The 26,458-nt window shown below is 34.7% G+C and overlaps 5 protein-coding genes across 5 annotated transcripts; 1 reads left to right on the top strand and 4 right to left on the bottom strand.

Moving 5' to 3' along the window:
• Positions 1–663: 663 nt before the first annotated feature.
• Positions 664–3,735, bottom strand: LOC140823814 (cysteine proteinase mucunain-like). The gene is made up of 5 exons (XM_073185322.1): positions 3,079–3,735; positions 1,820–2,055; positions 1,585–1,725; positions 1,019–1,471; positions 664–904 (listed from the first exon to the last, which is right to left on the bottom strand). Exons 1-5 carry the CDS (start codon positions 3,551–3,553, stop codon positions 806–808), a joined length of 1,404 nt encoding a protein of 467 aa, XP_073041423.1. The 5' UTR covers positions 3,554–3,735; the 3' UTR covers positions 664–805.
• Positions 3,736–5,398: 1,663 nt separating this feature from the next.
• On the bottom strand, positions 5,399–7,148 carry LOC140823812 (scopoletin glucosyltransferase-like). The gene has a single exon (XM_073185321.1). It carries the CDS (start codon positions 6,906–6,908, stop codon positions 5,478–5,480), a length of 1,431 nt encoding a protein of 476 aa, XP_073041422.1. The 5' UTR covers positions 6,909–7,148; the 3' UTR covers positions 5,399–5,477.
• A 5,608-nt stretch (positions 7,149–12,756) lies between these two features.
• LOC140823811 (scopoletin glucosyltransferase-like) lies at positions 12,757–14,509 on the bottom strand. Its single transcript, XM_073185319.1, has one exon. The coding sequence runs from the start codon at positions 14,311–14,313 to the stop codon at positions 12,877–12,879; it is 1,437 nt and encodes a 478-aa protein (XP_073041420.1). The 5' UTR covers positions 14,314–14,509; the 3' UTR covers positions 12,757–12,876.
• Positions 14,510–18,361: 3,852 nt separating this feature from the next.
• Positions 18,362–23,041, top strand: LOC140823810 (polyadenylate-binding protein 2-like). Its single transcript, XM_073185318.1, has 9 exons — positions 18,362–18,957; positions 20,043–20,161; positions 20,265–20,921; positions 21,006–21,083; positions 21,172–21,261; positions 21,533–21,670; positions 22,005–22,178; positions 22,243–22,446; positions 22,632–23,041. Exons 1-9 carry the CDS (start codon positions 18,720–18,722, stop codon positions 22,860–22,862), a joined length of 1,929 nt encoding a protein of 642 aa, XP_073041419.1. The 5' UTR covers positions 18,362–18,719; the 3' UTR covers positions 22,863–23,041.
• Positions 23,042–23,873: 832 nt separating this feature from the next.
• On the bottom strand, positions 23,874–25,505 carry LOC140824837 (caffeoyl-CoA O-methyltransferase-like). Its single transcript, XM_073186380.1, has 5 exons — positions 25,351–25,505; positions 25,119–25,198; positions 24,869–25,013; positions 24,658–24,789; positions 23,874–24,353 (listed from the first exon to the last, which is right to left on the bottom strand). Exons 1-5 carry the CDS (start codon positions 25,441–25,443, stop codon positions 24,060–24,062), a joined length of 744 nt encoding a protein of 247 aa, XP_073042481.1. The 5' UTR covers positions 25,444–25,505; the 3' UTR covers positions 23,874–24,059.
• Positions 25,506–26,458: the final 953 nt, after the last annotated feature.

Here is a 26,458-nt window from a genome sequence, read left to right as displayed (position 1 = left end):
TTATCTGGTTGACTGATCAATCGTATTACATATTGAATAAAGAATTCTACAGAAATTAAAAGCAGCCTGAAAGAATGTTTATGAATATTTTTATACGATTTGTGTGCGATATACGCATACATAATAAATATTAAAACTCCAACTTGGATTTTATAATTCTTTCCAATTAACATCACATCAATTAAGTAGAGTTTAATGTAATTTTTTTGACGACTTCGACTTTTTCCTGCCGGGAGCTCTCATTTTCTCAAGCTTCGAGATCGATGGTCCACGCGAGTAAAGTTCTAAACGCATAATAAAAAAGCAAAAATTCTCATACCAAGAAATTGAAGATTGTACCGTGTTCAATACGTGTGTGTTCATTAATATTTATTAACGCTGATAAGTGTGTATTCGTAATCAATGATCAAATGTTCACTTGCTTCACCGACTTCAACGCTCCTTTGAATACGCCAAAGGATAGATACGCAATCGATTATTCTTCAGAGACACGATGACCAAATCGGGACAAATTTTAAACTGATTTACTCGCACCAAGTGTGATGACATCAACATATACACGTATCCAGAGACGTCGCAAGTGTATTTTCTTGATTTTTTCAAAGACCATTTGTGAGCCTATACAATGTATGCGTGCGTCGATTACCAAGAATCCCGATCAAACATATATAGATAATATTCCTCACTTTCAATATCATATAAAAATTTACTAAATGTTGCGTGGCACTAGCAATTAAGATTCAAATTTACCAATCCTAAACATGGAGAAATCGATATTTACAGAGGACTATGTCGATTATTAACTTTAAGAAACTGAAATTTTCCTGCCTCCTCGAAGTCTAGCCCAGTTGGGAGTGGCATCACCTCGTCTCAAAGCTTTCACTCCCATTGGATTATCCTTGCTCTGTAACACCACATCATCACAACAGTATTAGTACAACAAGCATGACATGCACTACCTTTCGAGACAACAATGGAGAAACTACGCGATGTATAAAACAAAACTCGGTAGAATTACCATTAGACAAGTGTCGGCTTCGAGATCACAGATTGGATAGTCATGGGGGCAGCAGCTAGAGTGGTCATCACAGCACGTAGCAGACTCCAATGGGCAGCATCCCCAACCGAAGCAGTAGTTTCCATACTGGTACACGCAGCAACAAGTACTACCCTCCGGGCATGTGTAGTAATCATCGCACACAGTGGGGGGTTTCACCGGGGTTGGAGGTGATGGGCCTGGGTTTGGAGGGTTCTGGCCTTTTTTGAGAGGATAAGATGCTTCTATAGCTATCCCACACTTGCCTGTGGTAATATTAGCCACATTACGTTGAAGCCTAATGTACCCCTGCTCTCCCCAGCTTGGGCCCCATGAGTTTCTCACGATCCAGTAATCTGCACCCTTTTCGGTTCCATATCCAACCGCAACAACACCATGGTCTAGATCGGTGCCACATCGACCAGTGAACACTCCCTGTACGGTACAAGAAAATAGGTAATATTCTGTAAGAAGAATAATCTTATATAATATAACATAAAGCCCATTGTACTAGTCTTCTTGATTCTTGAAATGTCCATATATCATACCGATTGGTAGAGTTGGAAATCTCGGCCTCCAGCTTCAATGGCAACACTGACTGGTTGATTCGCCACAGCTTTCCTCAAAGACTGTTCATCGTTTTCTGGAACATCTTCATAGCTATCAATGGAGACTACCCTCGCGTTTTTCTGCTAGAAGATGTGAATTTTCTAAGAAATATAAACAAATAAACCGAAAAGGTACGAAGTATTTATACCAAGAATATGGATGCATGAGTCATACCCGATACTGATCACAAGTTCCATCACGAGCACTGTAAGGGTAATCGACACTTGTGTCAATGCCACCATTTTTAATGATAAATTGGAACGCATAGTCCATAAGACCACCATTGCAACCCTCGTTGTATGTTTTATCACAATCAACTAGTTCTTGTTCCGACAAGACTACTAGATCTCCAGTTTCAATCTTGTTTACTCCTTCAACAGCAGCAACAGTCGAGAAAGCCCAGCAACTCCCTGCATTGCAAACAAAAAAGGGAAGGAAAAAACATGTTAAAATTTGATGAGACAAAGCTTAAAAAGGATCAATAATTTAAAGTCGCAGAGATGTAGCTCAAAATAATAAAAAAATCACACAAAAATACTTGGGACAACCAACCTCGGAAGGTTATCAAAATGCTCATTTTTCACTAGTGATGGATCCTTGTCAAGAATGAAAAGTATTGTTTCATCCATTCTACTACATGGTGCCTTGGCCAATCTTATTCCGCCATAAATTTGTAAATCAAGAATTCAATAAATAGATAAAGAAACCATCTGGAAATATAGTATCTAACTTAGAGAAGCCAAGAAAAACTCTCGAGCCAATTTTTAATGTTTGTCGAAAAATATACCAGATTCTGATACTGCACAAGTAATCAAAACTGGTAATTTTTAAATTGATGGATGCCCAATTACAACGGAGAACACCCATCAAGAACCACAGACCAGTGGAAATAAATTGGTCTCACAATCGTGAGAGATCCAAAATTTTCAATGGATTCGAGAATAATGATGGAAAAAATACATTTTGGGACGAATATCTTGAGAAAATAAAACTTGATCGATGAAAATGAAGATGCTACAATCTTGTCACACAGCTATTGTCCAAATAAACAATACACAGTGATTACAAGAGAAAGATTTGTTTTGGTACAAATATTATTTTTATCTAATTACTTTATAAAAAGATTAACTTTCAAGCATTCAATAAAAAAATAGATTAAAACTGGAAAAAATTTATAAGTTTGTGCATCAAATTTCAAACGGGTTAAATTACAGACTTTCCAAGGACAGAAGCAAACAAAAATAACAGAAAAGTCACTTTCGGTCGACTCAACATAATCAAGACTCCTGCCAAATCACCATTGACACTCATCACCCGGGTCTCCATCCTACATGCTCGAAGAGAAAATCTCACTCCAAAAATGCGAACACACAAACTTCAATCCGCATTCATATCTTTCGTGTTTTCAAATCAAAATCAAATGGAAAACATACCACATTGCCCCTGATCTTTCACCGGAGCAACGGCGCCTTTCTCTCTCCAGTCGACGGATTCCGGCAGCCCATCACCCTCCTTGAACACGTACCGGTCGCTCGCCTTCCTGTTCCTCATCCGGGTCTTCCTGTCCATCCTTCCGCCAACGAATTTGGACCTGTACTCCTCGTTTGTCAGGTCTGCGAATCGGTTCAGCCCTAGCTTATATGGCCGGTCTTCGGAATTGTGCTCTTGGATGAATCTCAAGTTGTCCTTGAAAATCTCGAAACGTCTCTCTTTCTCGCCAATGGCGTTATAAGCTTTGCCGTGTTTCACGAGCCATGACTCGTAAAGGGACATCGCTTCCTCGTCGAATCGGTTGAGACCGACGCCGTGGACGCTGTCGTAAGAGATGATGGACATATCAACCGCAGATGAAAAGATGAAAAGGGATAGGAAGAGAAGACAGGACAAAAGGTTGAAGGGAGAAGCCATCTCTGCGGAAGCTTTGAACCAGAGGAAATAAGTGCGATTTCTTCGCGTTTGTTGATCTGGGATGGGGCTGGAGGTGTTTATAGGAGTCGGGGAAGACGAGAATATCGTGAAGATTGTCGTTCAATGGGGCAATGAAAGGGAGAGGAGAGGAGAGGAGAGGAGATTCGATTGGGACAACTGGATATCAATTATGAAAGGTGGTGGGATATTGAAATTTGTTTATTTATTTTAGGAAGGAATGGGCTTTTTTATTAAAAAACTTAATGGGCTTATTTTTTTACACATAATGGGCTTTCCCTTTTCTTTTTGTTGTACTTGGAAATTAATTTCTCTTTATTTTTATAATTTAAAGAAATTATTGTGTATTTTGAAATTTTTATAATAATAGACTAACGTTTGTACCAATTGTATTTTTGGATTTAAATAATCGGCACACAAAATCATCAAAATAAATGATTTTATACTCTTCTTCAATCTTTATAATAATAATCATAATAACTTTATTTATACTATAGATAATGAAATGATATAGATATTACAATAGAGATAAAATGTCAATTTTAGTCTTGTATATATTTACGTATGATATTTTTAGTCTTTTATATTTATTTGAATAAAAAATCAAAGTCCTCTCGAGTCACTTTCCTTACCTTACTCCCGCTACACTCTCGCTCCCTCGCATGCTTCAAATGAGAAAAAGGAGACTAGGCTCAATGCAACTTCTTATCTCGGCCTCTTTGCTCGATCAAATTGGTTAGCAAGAATCTTTGATGTTGATGGTACCATTTGCATCGCTACGAAGCATACGGATCAAGAACTGCTGGTTCAGTCCTTTCAATAGTTTTATTTGCAAATTTACAAGTATCTATTTATTCAGTTGATATATTGATTTATTGAAATTTTAATTTTACAGAATTTTAATTTTACAGAATTTTAACTTTATATATATATATATATATATATATATACATATAAAGTAGTGATATATATATTTATCGATGACTCGACCCAATTTTTTTGGTGGCGGACTGATGCTGCGGGGCTGGCCAACCTGTTTTGATAGGTTTATTCATTGACATTGCGTGGGTCCTATATGTTATATGCATAAAAGTCGAGAGGTGCTGTCGCAAAAATCATCGATGGGTTCGCCCAAATCTTCGCGGCATGGACGTGAATATTTATTAATTGCTGCTGACAAAAACGTTGAATATATTTTATGTTGGGAATTTCCTGGTATCAATCGCTTCTCACTCCCCCCATATAAGTTTATGCTCCAACAGAATGATTTTTCATATGTTGGAGCGTTATTAGATCAAGTGGACTCGTCATATTTCGCGAAAATTCACATTATCTATCAGCAATCCAAATATTAAAGTTTGATCATATAATATGAAAAAATAACACTATCATGACTGTAGCATAGAGAAAACTTATCCTAATTAATGTGTGTTGATTTTTCCTGAGCTCAAACTCATGAGTTTTATTTGGTCATGACCATCTTAACATTAACTTTTCAATATTTGTTTGTTTTAATGACATAAACAACGCATAATCCTTTATAGGACATCAACAATGTTTGTAAAATCCTAATAAAACATTAACTATGTTTTTATTTCTTAAAGTATGAAATAATATTTGGAAAGCACATGTACCATAAAAAAAAAATCGTCGGCTGTAGGGTTTTGGCTGCACATTAAATAACACAGAGGACTTAGTGTGCTCATTAATTTGTTATAAAAGATTTTTGGTTGTATTTGTATCGGAAATTTGGATTTAAGAAGCACTGAAGAATTTAATGAATTTAAAATTCAGTATAATAAACCAAAAAATAACTATTAATTAAGATCTTGTAAAATAGATAGATTTGAGTTCTTTAGCTTCAAATCGTCGATAATATATAATTCGATAGATTCATCCTCTCGATTTACATATATTGACTCCTCCGAGCAACACTCAATTCTTCAATTAAAGCACTTAAATCAGTGAAAGATGATCCATCTTCTTCGATAGCTTTTCTTGCCATTTCCTTGTAACATTTGGCTCGGTTTCTCATCTCCGCCACCTCTCCGCCCACCATCACACGCCTCACCGCATCGGACACCGCCTCCCGTGGAACGCCTTCTATACCCACCGTCCGCCACTGCTTGTTCCCAACCGAAACTCCGACCCTCAAAATCTCAGTCACCAGTTTCTCATTAAAAAACTGCTCCGCAAACATTGGCCAGGTCACCATAGGCACACCCGCGCACACTCCTTCTAGGACCGAATTCCACCCGCAGTGCGTCACAAACGCCCCTATTGAAGGATGATCGAGAATCAGTATTTGGGGTGCCCACCCTCTTATGATCAGGCCCTTTTTTCTGTTCCTCTCCTCGAATCCGTGCGGCAAGAAATTGTAGCTGTTTTCATTGTTTCTCCTATCTCTCACAACCCAAATAAAATCTTTGCCTGAGGACTCCAGCCCAAAAGCAATCTCACGTAACTGAGCTTGAGTACAGCTCGCCATGCTTCCGAAACACGCGTAAATGACAGAATCAGGTTTCTTGGAGTCCAGCCATGCTAGGCATTCGTGTTCATCAATCGCCGATTTCCTTCCTCTCCGCGCCTTTTCCTCATATCCATTGTTGCACAACAAAAGAGGGCCTATATTCCATGCCTTGATCCCCAAAATGTTCCGGTAATGATCAGCGTAACTGGATTCGAGCTCATAAAAGCTGTTAACCACAACTCCATAGCTTCTCCTATCTGCCTCTCTCGACTGAAAAATCAACTCTGCAAATTCACCTTCACTTTCCCTTAGATCAAATGGAGAAATCTGTGTTCTCGTAAACTTCAGCTGATGAGGAAGATACGGAAGAGTAAACTGTTCTGAATCAGACGAGACATTCTTGAAAGGCTTGTGTAGCCTCATTTGTTCGGAGGCGCAACGCGCTAGGTAGCTCGTACCATGGAAAACCAATCGCGGGATACCGAATTTTGCTGCAGAATCTGTAGTCCATGGAAAGAACGTATCAGAAACAAGACAATTAGGATTGAGTTCTTGGATCAGTTTCTCAACTGGTTCTTGCAGTAATGATATCGCCTTAACAAATTTTTGGACTAAATCTACTGCAGTGACTTGATCAAGTCTTTGAACATATTCAGGCAGGCCTGACTCTTGATTTGGGAGCCTGATGATTATTAAACCGATCTCGATTCCTGATTCTTGTGCCTTTTTTATGGGATCTGAGAATGCAAGAGTCGAAACCATGGTTGTCCTTACACCGCGGGAAGTGAATAATTTGGCCATGTCAAGCATTGGGATCATGTGGCCATGAGCCATGAATGGGAGAAAAAACAAGTGTAGCTTACTCATTAATTTTGAGTAGATCCAAGAAATGGATTTCCTATATATTATGACATGTATAGTAACGGAATTAAATTGCAACTAATTTATTGTTTCAATGAAGGCCAAGTACGTACAGAAGTACAGATAAATTAATGAATCTGCTCCATACAATACATGACCTCTATTCATGAACGTTGTATTTATCGATATATGATATGCATGCATCTCTTCTTCTATACTTCATGGATGGGGACGCACCTTTCGTAACCCAAAATCGCAACTTAACGAAAGAGCGGAACGATCGTCGAGTTATATATGCATCTTTTGGCAAGTTTGTTGTGTTGTGCTTGCTTTGATCGATCCTTATGTGATGTTGTGCAATCACTTGATCATATTTTTGAAAATAAGCAATGAATGGTAAAAAAATGGTTTTAATTTTAACAAGAGATTCTTGACAATGGGGGGGGGGGGGGGGGGGGTCTAAGCATCCATACAAAAATATTGATGTTTGGAAACTATTAAAAATGACGAACGTTGGAAGTAAAAGATAAATAAATACGTAGTGTGAATTCAATAATTATAAAACAGAATAATTATTTTATATATATAATGATTTGTTAGTTAATATAATTGATCTCGAAGTTAGGTTTACAGGGACCATGCATTTAGGAAAAAAGGCGTTGCTTTCTTTTTCTTTAAAAAAATTAATGATCGTAATGGAATAAGTTGTCCATTCTCTGGCTTTGCCGACAAATTGTTCGCCAAGTACACCAAATAAACGAACAATTGACGATTCAAATAACTGTGTATGAATGGTCATAAATACAGTTATGTCAACTGTCAGAACATATTGTTTTTTTGTTAGATTGTTCGGTGTGTCAATTTTAGAAGATATATTTTTTATTTATATTATCTATAAAAAAAATATTATATTTTTTTTGTAAATATCAAATAAATATATGTGATATCATTTCATAAGAGATCACATGTTAGTGTTATTTAATTTGTTTATTGATTGACGTCAATTTAAAATAAAATAATAACCTCTGCTCGTCTCATAGTCATTTAATTTGAATTTGATAATACGCTGTCATTACCCAAACCAGAAAATTAGCAAATTAAAACCAGAAAATTAGCAAATTCGAGAAATTGTGTAAAATATAAAGATATCAATATATATTCTCATGTGTTAAGATAAAATATTTAAATTAAAGCCACTAAAAACTCTTGATATGAGGAAGAAATATTAATTTAAATTCAACTGTAACTCACATAAAATTATTAATTTATATTACAAATCAAGATGGACTTGACCTTTAATTTCTGATTGGATGAGGAGCCAGCTGCCGACATTTTTGCTGATGTTATTGTGCATCAACCCCACCCTAGAGAAGTTGGAAAAAGTAATTTAGATTGGGTAACTATGAACGTGATACTAATAAAATGTGGCGATGAACATAAAATAGATGGACAAGTAGATAATATCACTACAAGAAAAACAGCATATGACAAAGGATTTTATCCGTTGTCGTAGTTTTTTTAAAACTGTTGTAATTGAGGGTGTTGTTGAAAGTCCGTTCAACGACAACGGTTTTTACCCGTTGTGGTAGGTAGAATTTGCGACGGTTGTTCAACACCGTCCCTAATAATTTGAGCGATGGGTTTATTCCAAACCGTCGCTAATTAGCGACGGTTAAGTCAACTGTCGCTAACTTAGCGACGGTCTTTGTATGATAACCGTCCCTAATATTAGAGACGGTCTTGTATCATTATTTCCGTCGCTAAATTATTTCGAAAAATAAAAAAAATCATTTAATAATTTAATAAATCTAAAAGAAACTAACAATCGAAACTAAAATCGTGTAAGAGCTAGAGATAAATTTTAAGTGTTATGAAGAAGTGAAAAAAATTCTATGTGTTATGAAGTAGTGAGAAAAATTTTAAGTGTTGTGTAAAGTGATAAAAATTGTTTAAGAGAAAAAAATTTTATGTGTTATGAAGTAGTGAGAAAATTAAGTGTTATGTAAAGTGATAAAATTGTGTAAGAGAGAAAAATTTTAAATATTATGAAGTAGTGAAAAAAAATTTAAGTGTTGTATGAAGTAATAAAATTGTGTAAGAGAAAAAAAATTTTAAGTATTGTGGGGGAAAATGGAAAGAAAATGAAGATATTTATAGAGAGTTTGTGCGGTATTTGGTTAAACCGTCGCTAATTTCAAATTAGCGACGGACTTCAGAAACCGTCGCTAAAAGTAGCCACTGATAATATCAAACTGTCGTTATAATGAGCGACGGATGTTTAAAAATGTCGCTAATTTTAAAAATACGACGAATGTACTGAAAACGGTCGCTATCACTAGATAAAAAGTCGCAGTATGTAGCGACGGTTTCGTCGCTAATTTGAAAGTAGCGAGGGGTTATAAAACCGTCGCTATGTTTAGCGACGGTTTTAGAAAAGCCGTTGCTAAATGTGGCAAAGTTTGTTTTTAAAAACCGTTGTCGTTTGTCCAAAAAACACGCTAATAGACAACGATTTTTAAAAACTGTTGTTGTTTTTTTTAAAAAAAAACGCTAATCGACAACGGTTTTCAAAAACCATTGTTGATTGTCTAAAAAAACACGCGAAAAGACAACAGTTCATAAAACCGTTGTCTTTTGCCCTAAAAAAAGCGCTGAAAGACAACGGTTTTTAAAACCGTTGTCGTTGACACCATAAAAGACAACGGTTTTCAAAACTCGTTGTCGATTGTCAAAAAAAACATGCCAAAAGACAACAGTTCATACACCGTTGTCTTTTGCCCTAAAGACAACAGTTTATAAAACCGTTGTTAAAACGCACCTACGACAACGGTTTTAGTTAAAACCGTTGTTAAAAACTATACGACAACGGTTTTTCAAAAAAAACGTTGTCGTAGATGCGTTGTCGTTGGGCGTTTTTCTTGTAGTGTATTTGATTAGTTAAGACTGTTTAATAAATTTGTTGTCTTTGTTCCTTTTCTATTCTCGATTCTCTGGATAACCCACTATTTCCTAATATTAGAGTATCGTTATCTCCCAACCAAGTGCAACAGAAGTTTTAAAATTTTTGTTTCAACGCTCGAAACGCTCCTTAGATATCGTATGTATTAAACATCCATAAGGTGTTTATAATCATTTACTTTTTGTGTATTTAACGCTAGAAACAAACAAGTCTGAGATTAGTTGAGTTGGTCATTCTTGTATATCCCTTCGAACGAATCTCCCTTCTTCCATCATCTAATTAAGTCTATGATCAGATACTTTGTTCTTTATTTGGATTGCACTAGAGATCTCAAACAATTTCTGCATTGAGACCGGGACGCCCAAATTTCACAAATCCGTAAGTGGTGCGGCGGAATAGCGGACGTTGAATTATTCGGCTTTTGGTGAAAAATTCAAGTGGCCCAAATTATTTGTGAGGAGAGGAGAAATTTAATGTGTTGTGTATTATGTTATATGTGTTGTTATCAAACTTGATAGAATATTTATTAAAATACACAATTCCTATTTTACTAGGATTCCTAATCTCAATGTCATTAGAACTATTTATTTTCATTAATTAAATTGTCATTTAATCATATCATATATTAATCAACATTTAATAATGCATGATATATGTATATATACATCTCCATAATATATATATACATACATCTCCATATATATATATACATACATCTCCATAATATATATATATATATATATATATATATATATATATATATATATATATATATATATATATGCACACACACATGAACTTATATTATATGTATAGATATATTATTTAAAATTAAATAACTATTATTATTTAATTTTGTTGATTAACTTATTAGTTAATTAATTCCAAACCCCTTTAAAATATATTACGAGAATTTTGTAATATTAGTAGTCATTACAATTATTACTATTATTTAATTATTAAATTCTAAATTCATTAATTAAGTAAATGTAAACTTATTATAATCTTGATCGACGATTTGACAGATTCGATATATCAATTATACAAATTTAGTTCATACAATGAAAATTGAAAATTTTGAAGATCAAAATTCAATTGATTCATTTTTTGTAGCTGTCACTTTTGTGAACTCCTTCATGGAAACAAGTAATTCCACTCGGTTTACTCAATCAACAGTTAAGTTAACTTCCACTTTTTCCACTACGGAATCAACTTACAAACTCTTTTATAAATATTATTTTTGATCTTCATCAAACTACATTCGTCAAATTCAACTTCTTGAAATCTAACTATCTCAAGGAGAATACATAATTCAATGTTTGTGTGACCCTTAATAATTCGAGAATACAACTAGCTGTCATGTGATTCAAAATAATATTTATTCTTACTCTAATTAGCCACATTCTTTTTATCAACAACTTGATTAAAAATGTCAGAACTTTTTTCTGATTTCACTCGTGAAATCATGGTAAGAGCGCTCATTAACAATGCCCTATGATCCCTTAAGTATCACTGATAGTTCTTGCAAGAATCTTAAGTTATAGTTAGCTTACAGTATGACCTCTTCAACTCATATATCATGCCAACAATCATTCGTATATCGAGAGTTGCATATTAATTAGATAAAAATGTGATATATATTCGAGTAATAATTGTGACATGATATGTCCAAATGAGGAAACATCTTTCCGAAATGCACACGTCTTATTTTGTCATGAGATTCGTTGACCTACTAACTAATCAGATCACATAAGATATCTTCGCCCGTAAGCAAATGGTGAATCCCCGACTACAATTGAAACGTCTGCTTATTCGTTTTCTTAAAAAGTGCTAGAATTTTTTTTCCTCTCCTTAATCTCCATAATTTTCTTGATTAACTTATTAGTTAATTAATTCCAAACCCCTTTAAAATATATTATGAGATTTTTGTATATACTAGTAGTCATTACAATTATTACTATTATTTAATTATTAAATTCCAAATTCACTAAATAAGTAAATGTAAACTCATTATAATCTTGATCGACGATATGATCGCGTCGATGTATCAATTATACAAATTTAGTTCACACAATGAAAAATGAAATTTTTGAAGATCAAAATTTCAATTGATTCATTTTTTGCAGCTGTCAGTTGTGTGAACTCCTTCACGGAAACATGTAGTTCCACTCGGTTTACTCAATTGACAGTTAAGTTAACTTCCACTTTTTCCACTACGGAATCAACTTACAAACTCTTTTATAAGCATTATGTTGGATCTCCATCAAACTATATTCGTCAAATTCAATTTCTTGAACTCTGACTATCTCAAGGAGAACACATAATTCAATGTTTGTGTAACCCTTAATAGTTCAAGAATACAACTAGCAGTGATTTTACATCTTCATGTGATTCAAAATAATATTTATTCTCACTCTAATTAGCCACATTCTTTTCATCAACACCTTGATTAAGAATGTCAAAACTTTTTTCTAATTGCACTCGTAAAATCATGGTAAGAGCGTTCATTAGCATCGCCCTAGGAACATGTTCAGAATATATGATATATTTCTTAAAGAGTTTCACGATCTTAGCAGACCTCGAGTACTTATTATATATTTAATGACTTTATCTACACAACTTACATGAATATACAAATAAAGTATATGTCATAAATGGTTAAAACTGTAAAATATTATTAAAATATATTATTTTTACATTAGAGCCAATAAAGCTCAAGTCACAAATTGGTTCATTAGACAACTGCTCTGACACGATCAAACGAAACTTAGTTCAATTTTATCGATGCCGCCCAATCGTGGGAAGCTTGGCACCGGATCGTGTGGAAATTCCATGTACTTTTTCATTGTTGCGCTTGACAAGTGTATTGGATTGCTAATTTTTTGAATTTGATGATAATTACAAACATATCTTAAATATAATTTTCAAATATTATCGAACGAGAGAGAGTTGCGTGTGCTATTTCCTAACAAATTCCCCATAAAAACTACCACGAATCCAGGACAAAAACGTGGATCAAACTTGGTTGGGTGGAGAGCGATACACGCTCAATTCTTGCATCAAAGAACTCAATTCTGCCATCGATGATCCGCCTTCTTCAACAGCTTTGCTCGCCATTTCTTTCAACTTCTTCGCCCGGCTCCTCATTTCTGGCGCTTCTTCGCCCTTTATCACGCTCTGCACTGCCTTGGCCACCGCCTTACTCGGCACCCCTTCGCTCCCTGACCGCCGCCACTGCCTGTTCCCGACGGAAACCCCGATCCTCAAAACCTCTGTCACCAATTTCTCGTTGAAGAACTGCTCCGCAAAAACAGGCCAGGTCACCATAGGCACACCTGCACACACTCCTTCGAGAGTCGAATTCCAACCACAGTGCGTCACAAACGCCCCGATAGTAGGATTGTTTAGGATAAGCACTTGGGGTGCCCATCCTCTTATAATGAGGCCCTTACCTTTTATCCTTTCCTCGTATCCATCCGGCAGGAAATCGTTGTTGCCTTCGTCATTTCTCCCTCTCCTCACAACCCAGATGAAATCTTGGCCAGATGCCTCGAGCCCAATTGCGGTTTCGCGTAATTGAGCAGAGGTGAAACTCGCCATGGTTCCGAAACACACGTAAACAACCGAGTTGGCCTTCTTTGAGTCGAGCCACTCCTTGATTTCATGTTCATCTAAGGCTGATTCCTTCCCTCTCCGTGCTTTAGCTACATCATCCTTGTTATGCAGCAAAAGGGGGCCGATAAGCCAGGCCCTTCTCCCCAAAACAGTCTTGTAGTGATCTGCGTAATCCGGTTCGAGCTCAAAAAAACTGTTGACGACAACTCCGTAGCTTCTCTTCTCTGCTTCCCTCATCTGCACCCGCAATTGGGAAAATAAACTCGCGTTTTCCTCGAGGTCGGAAGGATTGATTTGTGTTCTTACCAACTTTAGCTGATGCGGAAGGTCAGGCAACAAAAAGGGCTCAGAATCTGATGAAACATTCTCATAAGGCTTGTGGCGCTTCATTTGCTCGGTGGCGCACAACGCGAAAGTGCTTTTGCCATGAAAAACCAATCTCGGGATGCCAAATTTGGCCGCAGAATCAGTACTCCAAGGCAAGAACATGTCAGCAACCAGACAATTCGGTCGGAACTCTTCAAGTAGTTTTTCCACAGGTTCTTGGAGCATAGACAGCGCCTTAACAAATTTTGGGAACAAGTCCTCGTAAGCCATTGCGTGATCGAAGCTCACACAGTCATCCGGCAGATCTGAACCCTCGGGCGGGAACTTGAGGATGCTTAGACCGATATCCAGTCCTGATTCTTGAGCTTTCTTGATGGGATCAGCAAATTCAGCCGTCGAGATTATGATTGTTTTCACGCCACGAGAGTAAAAAAGCTTGGCCATGTCTAGCGTTGGAATCATATGGCCATGAGCCATAAATGGAAGAAAAACTACAACCAACTGTCCCATTTTCAATATAGCAGATAATCACTGAAATAGTTGATCAAGAAAACTGATTTTAGACCTGTTGTAAAATAAAAGAGAGCAAATTTCTGAGAAATCAGAATTTGAGTACAAATTGGAGGCTGCTTGTTATAAGTTGTTATTAATCGTGGGTGTGCTTAAATAGTTGTGAATTGTAAATAAAATTGTAGGAAAAAACGCTGAATTGGGAGAAAGGGGAGGACCTCTTCTTTGACCTTTTGCTCATTTTGTATCGAAGCAATGGGAATAGAAGTTGAAAAAGGAAACATGGGAGGAAAGACAGCTAGGAGGAGCACATGGCTTTGCTGATATGCTTTGGGCTATGCTGACCTACTTGCTAACGTAGAAGAATTCAAATCATTTTGAACTTTTCCAGCCAAATAAGAAGCTTCTACTTTTGAGCCAGACTTGAAATAGTGATAAGAGAATTACTTGAAACAAATTCTTCGACTTAAATAATGAATCGAACATGTTAAATTAATATATAACATTTGCTGGAACGATAAATATATCATACACGTTGGAACTTGGAAGTCGTGGAAACTATGCAATCACAAAAATACCCTCGTCAAGAAATCGAAAGATATCATATAGTGGGGTTGGGACGATTGGGTTTTAACCAAAATGAAAATCTCAGTAGGTTTTTGTGTCACAAATTTTTATATGTGAGATGGGTCAACTTCAGGGTCGCACTTCCTGTGAGGCGGGATAGGCCATCGTCTCATGGGTCTAGCCCTCACAAGGGCAAAAATAAAATCATTGATCTCATGTTGTTGAGGCATGCACCTAAATAGCATGTGCATTGGATATTTTAAAAAAATTTAGACATTGACCCATTGAAAACATAATAAAATATAATGATTGTGTTTATTATAGATTTAATCCAATTGTGTAGAACCCAAACAATAAAACTACATGGCTTATTAATTAAATTTTTAAAAATGCATAAAATGATAATGTTTTTCTAATATATTTATTATTTTATCTTGTTTCAACTCATGTATTGAACTTTTATACTTTACTTGTTGATTATTTGACATTTTTTCTTGAATTTATGTAGTTACACCCATTTCAAAAAATAAAACACAAAAATTTGTGATACTTAGATATTTTATATATCTTTATTTTCTATTTTTTAAAATAAAATATTAAATATATTATTTAAAACAAATTATATATTTTTACAATATTGGTTCAATATATTTAACATTTTGTTATTTTGATAGTTTATATTGATAAATTTCAATTTTAGCAGCGTATGTTACAATTTTTGACAATTTCAATTTTTTTCCAATGTAATTGTTCATATTTATGTCTGAGTCATTATGATTTGGCGCACCAAGAAAAAAATTGCAAAGAGATAAATATATAACTCGTAAATTATATTTTCCTTATATCCATTGTTTGGTTATTTTTAATTTGCAAACTGAGCTTTACGGTTATTTATCACACAATTTTTTTTTAACATATCGCTTCAGGCTCTGTGAGCCACATGTACAGTTTTTATCAACACTAACGATATTCACAATAAAAAGTAATAATCTTAGCATTACGGTTGTGAGACCGTCTCACACAATTTTTTGCTTTATATTATTAGTAAAACAGTACAAAAAATCAATTTTGATTTCCATATTTTAAAAAAGCGAGCCAATAAGATTATTGATATGTCAATATTACGAACAAACAAAAAAAAGGAAGCAGACTTATTTATACTTTTAAAAATGCAATAAATTTTCTAAAATTTCGAAATAACTAAATCAAAATAATAGTAATAAAAAAACGGAGTTTATAAATCCGAAATACACATGAAAATTAGTTATCCAACAAATTATTACGTGTTCGATTTAAAAAATAAAAAATTTAATTGAAAATTAACAACAGTGTGGTTTCATGGATTTCATAGAAGTTGTGGGTAGGGATGGCAATTTCCCCCGCGGGTTTGGGGCTGCGCGGGGAAAACCCGAAACGGGGATGGGGATCCCCGATTTTTTCGGGTTTGGGTTCGGGTTCGGGGATTTTTTTAAATCCCCGATGTAGTTCGGGGCAGGTATGGGATTACTATCCCCATCCCCGAAATCCCCGAACCCGCCCCGAAAATATATTATCAATAATAAAATAATAGTATTATTAGTATTAATAATATAATTTTTAAAATATTAATAATATTATTATTGTTGATATTGATATTAATATTAATATTAAAATTATATCTAATAATAATATATAATAATAAGTTTTGGTTTGAGAAAATATCCGAATCCGTCATCGTCTTGTCATATTAATATTTTTGAAATGAGGATGGGGACGGGGATGGTAAGTTGATCCCCGAAGTTTCGGATTTGGGGATTCCCCGAACCCGAAAAAACGGGGATGGGGGCGGGGATGGCATTCGGGGATGGGGATGGGAATGGCAAACCCGCCCCCGCCCCAGCCCCGGCCCATTGCCATCCCTAGTTGTGGGATTTGAAATTATAAATCTAATTTTGAGTGTTTGATATAATAAGATTTTAAAACGAGATTGATATTTGGTTTGATTTTGTGAGATTTGATATAAGTAAATGAAATCTTAAGAAAAATAATAAATATTTCATGAGATTTGGGTTAATCGAACAAAATATTTTATTTTTTCTTTCGAAAACTAATTTTAAAAATCACATTCTCTAAACAACACATTTAATTCATACATATTTTATCGTGTAATTGAAAATTTTATTTTGAAATCATTAAATAATATTTATATATTTTAAAAATTTATGCAAATTCTTTATTTTTCTTATGATTTTCTATTATTTTTTAATATAAAAAAGCTAATTTATCATAATCTAATGATTATTACATAAACTTTTTAATAAAAAAACATATATTTTTATTTGTATACAAGTACTTATTAATTTTTTATAAATATAATTTTCATAAGAAATATAAAAATCATCTTTTCTTTGGATTTTTTTAATTTAGAAAAGATAAACTATTTATGAATTTAACTTTCTAAAGACTATTATTACAATTTGAAATATCATATATTCTAGATAAAAATGTATCTTTATACCATATAAAATCAGTAAGTATTTTACATTTTAGATTACTTAATAAAATACGAATTTGTTCACCATTATCAATGAATCTACCAGTAAAATGTTCAATCATGGTCATTATTAATGAATAGGCTGAATTTTCTAATTGGATTTGATTTTCAATTTTAATTGAATTAAGAATTTCTTCTTTATTAGATTGATTCAAATAATTATCTCACCAATCTTTAAGTTGACCAGTAAATCCTGCTATAATCATTTCAGCAATATTTTTATCGTTATTGTCTGAAGTTTTACATACAGTACTATACATAAGCATTATGTTTGCGGTATTATAAATTTAATTATCACTAAAATCACCAATATTCCATTCATAAATACTTTTCCATTATAACTATTGGAAAAGATATATTCTTATCCTTCTAAAAAAACATCCATAGGAGTGAGTCTATCATAATAATATTTGATTTGGATAGATCTATTGTCCATTTTATTTTATTAATTTCTTCGTCAGAATGATTATTAATATTTTTATTACATTATAAATTTTTTGTATATTATGTATAAATAATATGTGAGTATTAAATATTATTAATAAAAAAAATGTTTAAAAAATAATAAGTAAAAATATCAAATATTATTAATTTTAAATATCAAATCTAATATTTAAATAATATTAGCTAAACACAAATTTCAAATCCAATTTTTATTTTTTTTCAAACATAGTATAAGAGTTCAAAACTCATTCTATTAAATCTATTACATAAATTATTATTGAATCTTATTTTCTGCTTATCGTTTTTTACATGCACAAGCAAGCATTGGAATGCGGCTTTCGGGAAAACGAAAACGCATTTCCAAAATAGAGAAGTCGCATTTGCGAACATATTCACGAATACGTCAATACGGGACCCGGTCAATCTAATCCAACGGCATGGATTTCGTTTCACCGAATCAACCTTTCATCCCCTAACCCCAAGCAAATAATAACATGCGCCGCCGCAATATCCCTCAGAGTTTTTGCAGTGCGCGGTACAAAACTGCCCTTCATCTCTCTCCATTTTCACTCTCCGTCGTGCCTCCGTCGCCGCCGGCCTCTGTTTTTTTCCTCTCCTCAGTCGGACCTACGACGTATCCTTCTTTCCCTCTCCTCTATTTTCTGTTAAAATCACAAAACAAAACAAAAAACATATCTCGCGAAAAAAATTCGAAATTCTGAGTCCTCCGTCGAGAAGTTGTTCGGCCTTTTGTTTCCTTCGTGCTTCTCTTTGAGTTTGTTAATAAAAAGAGGAGAGGGAAGCTATCGAAGAAAAAAAATTAAAAAATTTAGAAAACTCTTTGACAAGGAAAAAATAATCGATGGCGGCTCAGGTTCATATGCAACCTCCAGTGCAGTTGGTAAACGCCACACCGGCAAGCGGTGCTCCGTTTGTGACTTCACTCTACGTCGGAGATCTTGATGCGAACGTCACCGACTCGCAATTGTACGATCTGTTCAGCCAGGTGGGGGATGTGGTGTCAGTTAGGGTTTGCAGGGATTTGACTAGCCGACATTCGCTCGGTTATGGCTACGTCAACTACGGCAATCCTCAGGATGGTTCGTATTCTAGGTCGTCTGTGATATTCGACATTTATTAATCAATTTGATTCTATCAGCCTCTTGATTTGAATTCCCTTTTCAATGTTCGTTGTAATTTTCCTTGCTATAAATTGATATGTCGAAAACATCCAATCATAAAGTGGAGTCGAAACCTGGGATTGGGTTATTTTAGTGACATATGAGTACAGTAATCGTTAATTTCCCAAAATAGGAGTTGAGTATCACGTTTAGGATAAATAATATGGCTTTAAGAAATTTCATACCAGTGTGTCAGATTCAAAATGTGAATTGATGCATGGAAGCAAATTACCCTTATCCGTTTTTATGTCGTGTGATTTGGCTTCCATGATTCATAACCTCATATTTGAGGTTTATTTAATTGGTATTCTGCATGAGAGAAGTGTGATATCAATTGAATGACACATGGTTCTAGTATTAATTGTTGGCTGTTGATGGTGACTACTTTGTCAAGATTTCATGTTTCCTCTTGTATTTTCCATCGACTTATTAAGTTCTATAGCATAGATTATCAAGTCTGTATTGCTTTTATCTGCATTTAGGATCTTTCATTGTTCATCTAGTTCCAATTGTCTTGATTGCACAATACTTGTGTATCACAGTGAACAAGAAACCACAAAGTCTTAAGTAAAACTTTAAAAATTTTTACTTTTTGCCAATGAATCAACTTGCTGGATCACAGGGTAACATTTTTATCTAGATAATTAAAATTTGTTTATAAATGATAAATATAATATCCTTCGTGCTAATCTTTCGTGGAATAGACGACTACCTTATATTTATGCAATTATGTCACACAATTATTGACTCAAGCTAATAGTGGTTACCAACCAATTAAGGATGAACTAAATAGAATCTTTTGAGATATTTGTCCACATGGATCCAAAGTGCAACCCTATAATTTATGTTCTCTGGCAATCGAGATACTCTTCCTTGAGATCCTTCAAAAGTTCTTTTGTTTCTTTATCTCCACAGCTCACGTAACCTGTTTTGTCTTATGATGAAGGCACGTTCCTTTATCATCGACCATGTTTCTGTACCTAACAAACCTTTATTTTTGATAGCTGAGAGAGCGGTGGAGGAGCTGAACTTTACTCCTCTCAATGGCAAACCCATTAGGATTATGTATTCTCATCGAGACCCCAGTACACGCAGGAGTGGTGCTGGAAATATATTTATTAAGGTATTGTTTCCTTTCCTTTTCCATTATTCATCTTGTGTATTGTCCTCAAATAAAACCCTTGATTAGATTTTGTCGCTGGTTGAGATAATGTTGTTTTTTACAGAATTTGGACAAGGAAATTGACCATAAAGCTCTACATGATACGTTTTCTTCATTTGGGAATATTTTGTCGTGCAAAATAGTAACAAATGCGTCTGGTCAATCAATGGGCTATGGTTTTGTGCAATATGCAAGTGATGAATCTGCTCAGAAAGCTATTGAGAAGCTTAATGGTATGCTGCTGAATGGAAAGCAGGTCTATGTTGGACCCTTCCTTCGCAAGCAAGAAAGAGAGATGTCAGTTGACAAGACAGTATTCACCAATGTGTTTGTGAAAAGTCTTTCTGAATCAACAACCGAAGAAGACCTTAGAAAGATATTTGGCGAATTTGGACCGCTCACTAGTACAGTGGTAATGAGAAATGAAGATGGAAAATCCAAGTGCTTTGGATTTGTTAATTTTGAGAATGCCGAAGATGCTGCTAGAGCGGTTGAATCCTTAAATGGCCATAAATTTGATAACAAGGAATGGTATGTTGGGAGAGCCCAAAAGAAATCTGAGAGGGAGGTTGAATTGAAACAACAATTCGAGCAGAGTGCACAAGAAGCAGTTGACAAATTTCAAGGATTGAACCTGTATGTCAAAAACCTAGATGATAGTGTTGGTGATGATAAGCTCAAGGAATTGTTCTCTCCATTTGGTTCAATAACATCATTCAAGGTTTGTGGTTTGTAACTTGGTTGTGTTGATAATTTATCTTATAGTTGGCTGTGCCTCCTTTAATTTGTTCTAATGTTTATACAGGTGATGCGAGATCCCAAAGGTACAAGCAGAGGATCAGGCTTTGTTGCATTCTCATCACCAGAGGAGGCTTCCAAAGCTGTGAGTTTATTTATTGCTTGCTCCTTATTCTCTGCCTTTTTCACCTACTTGCCTTTCAATTAAAGAAATTTAACAAAATTGGTTTCAGCTTTCTGAAATGAATGGTAAGATGATTGCTGGCAAACCACTTTATGTTGCCCTTGCTCAGAGGAAGGAAGATAGAAGAGCACGTTTACAGGTAGACTTGTAGGTGTTCCTTTTACTTTTTATATATTTTTTACTATCCCTGTGAGGAAGAATGAAATGGAGAAGCTAATGTTGTTTGTCAGCACATCTGAAACTATATGTGTTCTATAATATCTTTATTGAGTATTCATTTTTATTTTCCATGAGTAAATTGTTTTTTAACCTTTATTGTTAGTTAATTGTAACTCTTTGGACATCCTCTCTCTATATACCCTGTTAATGACTGCGTGTAAGTGTTAATCTCCCCGTTTTATTGTTTCTAGGCTCAATTTGCTCAAATGAGGCCCATGACTATGGCATCTACTGTCAATCCTCGAATGCCAATGTACCCTCCTGGTGGTCCTGGTCTTGGGCAGCAAATATTTTATGGGCAGCCACCACCTACCATTATTCCTCCTCAAGTAAATGTGCTCTTCATGCTGTTAAAAGCCATTTGATCACTGTGGCTTTATGGCACTTATTTTAATTGAACACTGAACAGTGAAAATCAGATCTTGTTTTATCCTGAGATACGAGTGTGATTAAAGTTCTCAGTTAGAACTTAGTCAGGAAATGCAGTGTCATTATTGATAACTTGCTTGTTCAATGGAAGAATAACACTGAAGATTGAATCGCGACTGAATTTTGAATGTATTTTACCTAAGAAATAGCCTAACTGATTTTAGATGTAGGATTTTTTTTTTGTGGCCAATAAGTATCGATGATAATTTATTTGCGCCTCTTTTTTCATCTCAGCATGGATTTGGTTATCAGCAGCAACTGGTTCCTGGTATGAGACCTGGTGCGCCTCTCATGCCGAATATGTTTATGCCTCTGGTTCAACAAGGGCATCAAGGCCCACGGCCTGGTGGTAGACGTGTAAATGCTGTTCCAATGCAGCAAGGCCCACAACCAGTTATGCAGCAGCAGGTTTGTGGCAATTTTTACCTATGAATTTTGAGAATCTCGTGGTTAATTAATTCCTACTCTGCAGATGCTTCCTAGGGGACGTGGCTTTCGTTATCCTCTTGGGCGTGGCATGCCTGATGTTTCCATGCAAGGTATACCTGGAAACATGCTTCCTGTCCCATATGAAATGGGTGGTTTGCCATTGCACAATGCAGGAATATCTCAACCAATTCCTATTGGAGCTTTGGCATCTGCACTTGCAAACGCTTCCCCCATCGAGCAGAGGACTGTGAGCATTTTCTTTACATGTTTAATCTGAGGCGTCTCATCAATATGCTGCTTTAAACATCTATAGAGTAGCCTTCAACTTTTAAAGTCTTTATGATGTGCTGACAGTATCATCTCTGCTGTGCAAAGATTTGTAATATGTGTAATATAATATATAGGGAAAAATCTCATTTTTTTGTCCTGCAGATGTTGGGAGAAAATTTGTACCCGCTGGTTGAACAGCTTGAGCCTGATACGGCAGCTAAGGTGACTGGCATGCTTCTGGAAATGGATCAGACAGAGGTCTTGCACTTGTTGGAGTCTCCAGAAGCTCTTAAAGCTAAAGTCGCGGAAGCAATGGATGTTCTGAGAAATGTCTCTCAGCAGCAGTCGAGCAGCCCTGCTGAGCAGTTGGCTTCGCTGTCACTGAATGAATGAGCTTCTAGTTTCTTTTACAATGTTGGGTTGGATAATAATACTGACTAGTTTGGTTTTGAAACTAGCTGTTTTTCGAATGCTTTTAACTTGAGATTTTGATGCACCAATCTCTTCGTACGGATTTGAATATCATGATTGGATTTTGTGGTGGTAAGAAATTGGGTTTGAGTTGAAAACCATCTGTTGTGTATCTTGTGTTTCAAATTCATATTACAATATATTATTTATTTACTAAAATCGGAGAGCGCGGTAGGAGTTTGATTTATGTCAACAGGTTGGTGTTATTTTATTTATTTTAATATATCATATGATTTATAAATTAAGTTGTCATGTAATATATAAAACAAATATAGGATCTTATAAGCTATTATTGAATGATTCAATTGTTTTTTTTCAAATTTTTTTTTTCGCCAAATACCTGCAATCATCTTAGAAATAATCTGAAAATCCCAAAAAATAATTTGTGTTAGTCTTCGATATTTCCACAAGCAAATGGAAATAAAGGCTGAATTTATCAAAGGGATGCATAGGTTATTCATGGGGGTGATACCACTGTGAAATTCCAAAAATAATAATTAAAAAAACATACTTTTGATATATAACATTTGATTATAAGATGATTTTTGGGGAATGAGAAGATATAGAGACAAACAATTACATTTAGATGTTGTACGATTTAAAAATTTTAATTTCAAATTCCAATTAATCTAAGAGTTGGTAACTATAATGTAAAAGATGCGCATATTGAATCAGTGGGGTGTTGTCTTCATAAATAGATGTTTAAGAATATTATCTATTACCAATCCTATATTCTTTTTTTTCTGAGTTTAAACAAGCTCTCATTTATAAAATTCAAAGGTTTGGAGTCATAGTTTTTATTTTGGGTAATTGAGACAAACTTGAAATATATAGCTTCATCGAAATACAATCTAATTAAATAAATTTATTTTTGGATTTAAATGAATCTACACTCCATTTTATATTTATAATTGATTAATAACATGAAATATATAAATAACATCACTCTTATTTCAATTACTTAAAACGTTCGATTTTGAAAAATTGACTATTAAAATGACACAACATATATTATTAAGTAAAACATAAAGGTATTGGGTTCGAAGACAAATTTACATAAATCGTAATTGTGGGGAGAGACAAATATACGATATGATTAAAAATTAAGAGAAATTGTGATCAGCTGGTACGGCGGCACAGGGTGATCCCATCACCCACGGGAAGCTGACAAATCTCGATCCTTGGATCAGCCGCAAGCGACTTGTTCAGCTCCAACACGAAGTCTCGATAATACCTAACATACTTCCTCATCGGTGCATCCGGTGGAGCCACCACGGACCCGTTCCACAGGGTGTTGTCGTACCCGATCACACCACCTATCTTCACCAACTCGATAAGCCTCTTGTGGTAGTTTATGTAGTTGTCTTTGTCGGCATCCACAAATATAAAATCAAACGCCCCATTATGCTTTCCCTGTATATATATATACACACATACATATATATGTATGTATGTATGCGTGTCATTCTCGTGAAGAACTACTAATCTTTTTTTTTTAAAAAAAAAAAACAAGATTGTGTATTAGTGGTGAACATGTTTTGTGAGTGCGTTTGCGTCACTTGAATTTATTATTAATTGATTTATTGGAATATTGCGGGCAATAATGGAAGCCAAGAAAGTAATCTTTATGGTTTGTGAAGTCAGCTTTCAAAAAGTTGGTTTAGTGGGTTCGTTTGGTAGTCAAAACAAGAAAAGAAAATTGAAAGTGGGGGCTTACATCTTGAATCATTTGATCAAGAACAGGCAAGGCAGGACCTTCTCTGAAGTCAATTTTGTGTGCAACGCCAGCCTTTTGAATTACGGGCAGACCCAACTCGTAGTTCTCTCGGTTAATGTCCATAGCCAATATCTGCACGATATTACACTTCATCGATCTCCTTTATATGATCACTTTATAACGAAGGAAAATCTCATTTATGTTGCTGTACCTTTCCATCGTGAGGAAGTGCGAGAGCAGTCGCAAGAAGAGAGTAGCCGGTGTAAACTCCGATCTCCATGGTATTTTTAGCATTGATCAGCTTCAGAAGCATGTTCAAGAACTGCCCTTCATCTGCCGATGTCGTCATGATATTCCTATATATATATATTTTCGATTTATTAAACGAATCAACTAAACGTAAAATACTTGAATGTGTGTGTGTGTGTGTGTGTATATATATAATGAATAAATGTACGTACCATGGGTGTTTGGCAGTGACTTCTCTGAGCTCTTTCATGGACTCTGGTTCTTTCGGATAAACGCTGGTTTCAAGAATATACTGCAGCATAACGTTTGAAGGAAAACCAAAAAAAAAAAAGAGTCAATATTGCACTGGACGAAACTTTTTTGTGGACGAAGATTTCTTCTGAATGAACACTAGATTTATCTATTGTTCTTGGAAGAAACGATTGAATTAATCAGAATATAAACCTGATAGAGAGCATCGCTTTGCAAGAGACTTTTGTGGCCAACTTCTTGGTGTCTCCCTGCTTGGTTTTCATTGGATTCGCCGTTTCCTCCCATTTTTCCTTCGAGAATATCTGTTTAATGTTTTTCCCTCCTGCTTGGTTTGTTTGTTGCTGCTGAGTTGGGAGAGATGAAATGGTGGTGGATATATAGAAACCCAAACCCGGTTCGAGTGTCACGTCGGGAGTTGTTGGCTGGTGAACCGGCGGGGTTGGTGAATATTTTTTAAAATTATTTTTGGGACCTATTTGAAATTGTCGAGTGGGTCGAGGAAAATGTATTTTCTTTTTTTTCCGAAATCAATCATAATATTAACTATTTTTTGCTAGTAACATTATTTTGGAAATTTTAATTTAATTTAATTAACTATATATTATGGTTAACCATAAAAATAAAATATATTATGAAATGAATATTATTAAAGTGCGGGTAAATGTAATTACTCGGTTGGTGGGATTGGCAAACGAGGAAATCCAAGAATTTGGGTGGAAGATTTCGAGTTCGGACACCAATTCGAAGAATATGTCGAGCATCAAATTTTGTTCAACAGTTCCATTCCAAACTAATACTTTACCAAATTCGTGCTTACTTCCTCTTAAATATACATACTTGTTTGTTTTAATAACATCAACATTTTACAAACAAATTTCTTTTTTTTATCATCGATTAATTCATTCAAAAAATGATTACACATCTTTCTAAAATTTAGTTAATATGGTATGCTAGTTAATGAAGAGCTTAGCCACTACAAAATCTCGACATCCCAAAAAAAATTAGGTTTTACGTGAGAACGATTCACTCGATCCATATCTGCGATAAAAAATAATAATTTAGACATAAAAATAATATTTTTTAATAAATTAATTTGAGTTTGATAAGATTCACAAACTAAGATTTTGTTTGATTGAACTTTAAATTTGCTTTAATTCAAAAAAATTAATTAATGGATCTTTAAAATATTTGTTTGTTGTATATCTATATTGTTAATAAACAAGAAGGTTGAATAATAACAATTTTTTTGAATTATTTTTTATTAATTCTAAAATTGTCATTTAACACATTTAACTCTAAA

Source organism: Primulina eburnea, chromosome 2 (assembly GCF_022965805.1).
Source record: "Primulina eburnea isolate SZY01 chromosome 2, ASM2296580v1, whole genome shotgun sequence".
Taxonomy (NCBI): domain Eukaryota; kingdom Viridiplantae; phylum Streptophyta; class Magnoliopsida; order Lamiales; family Gesneriaceae; genus Primulina; species Primulina eburnea.
This window is presented reverse-complemented; position numbering and strand designations above follow the sequence as displayed.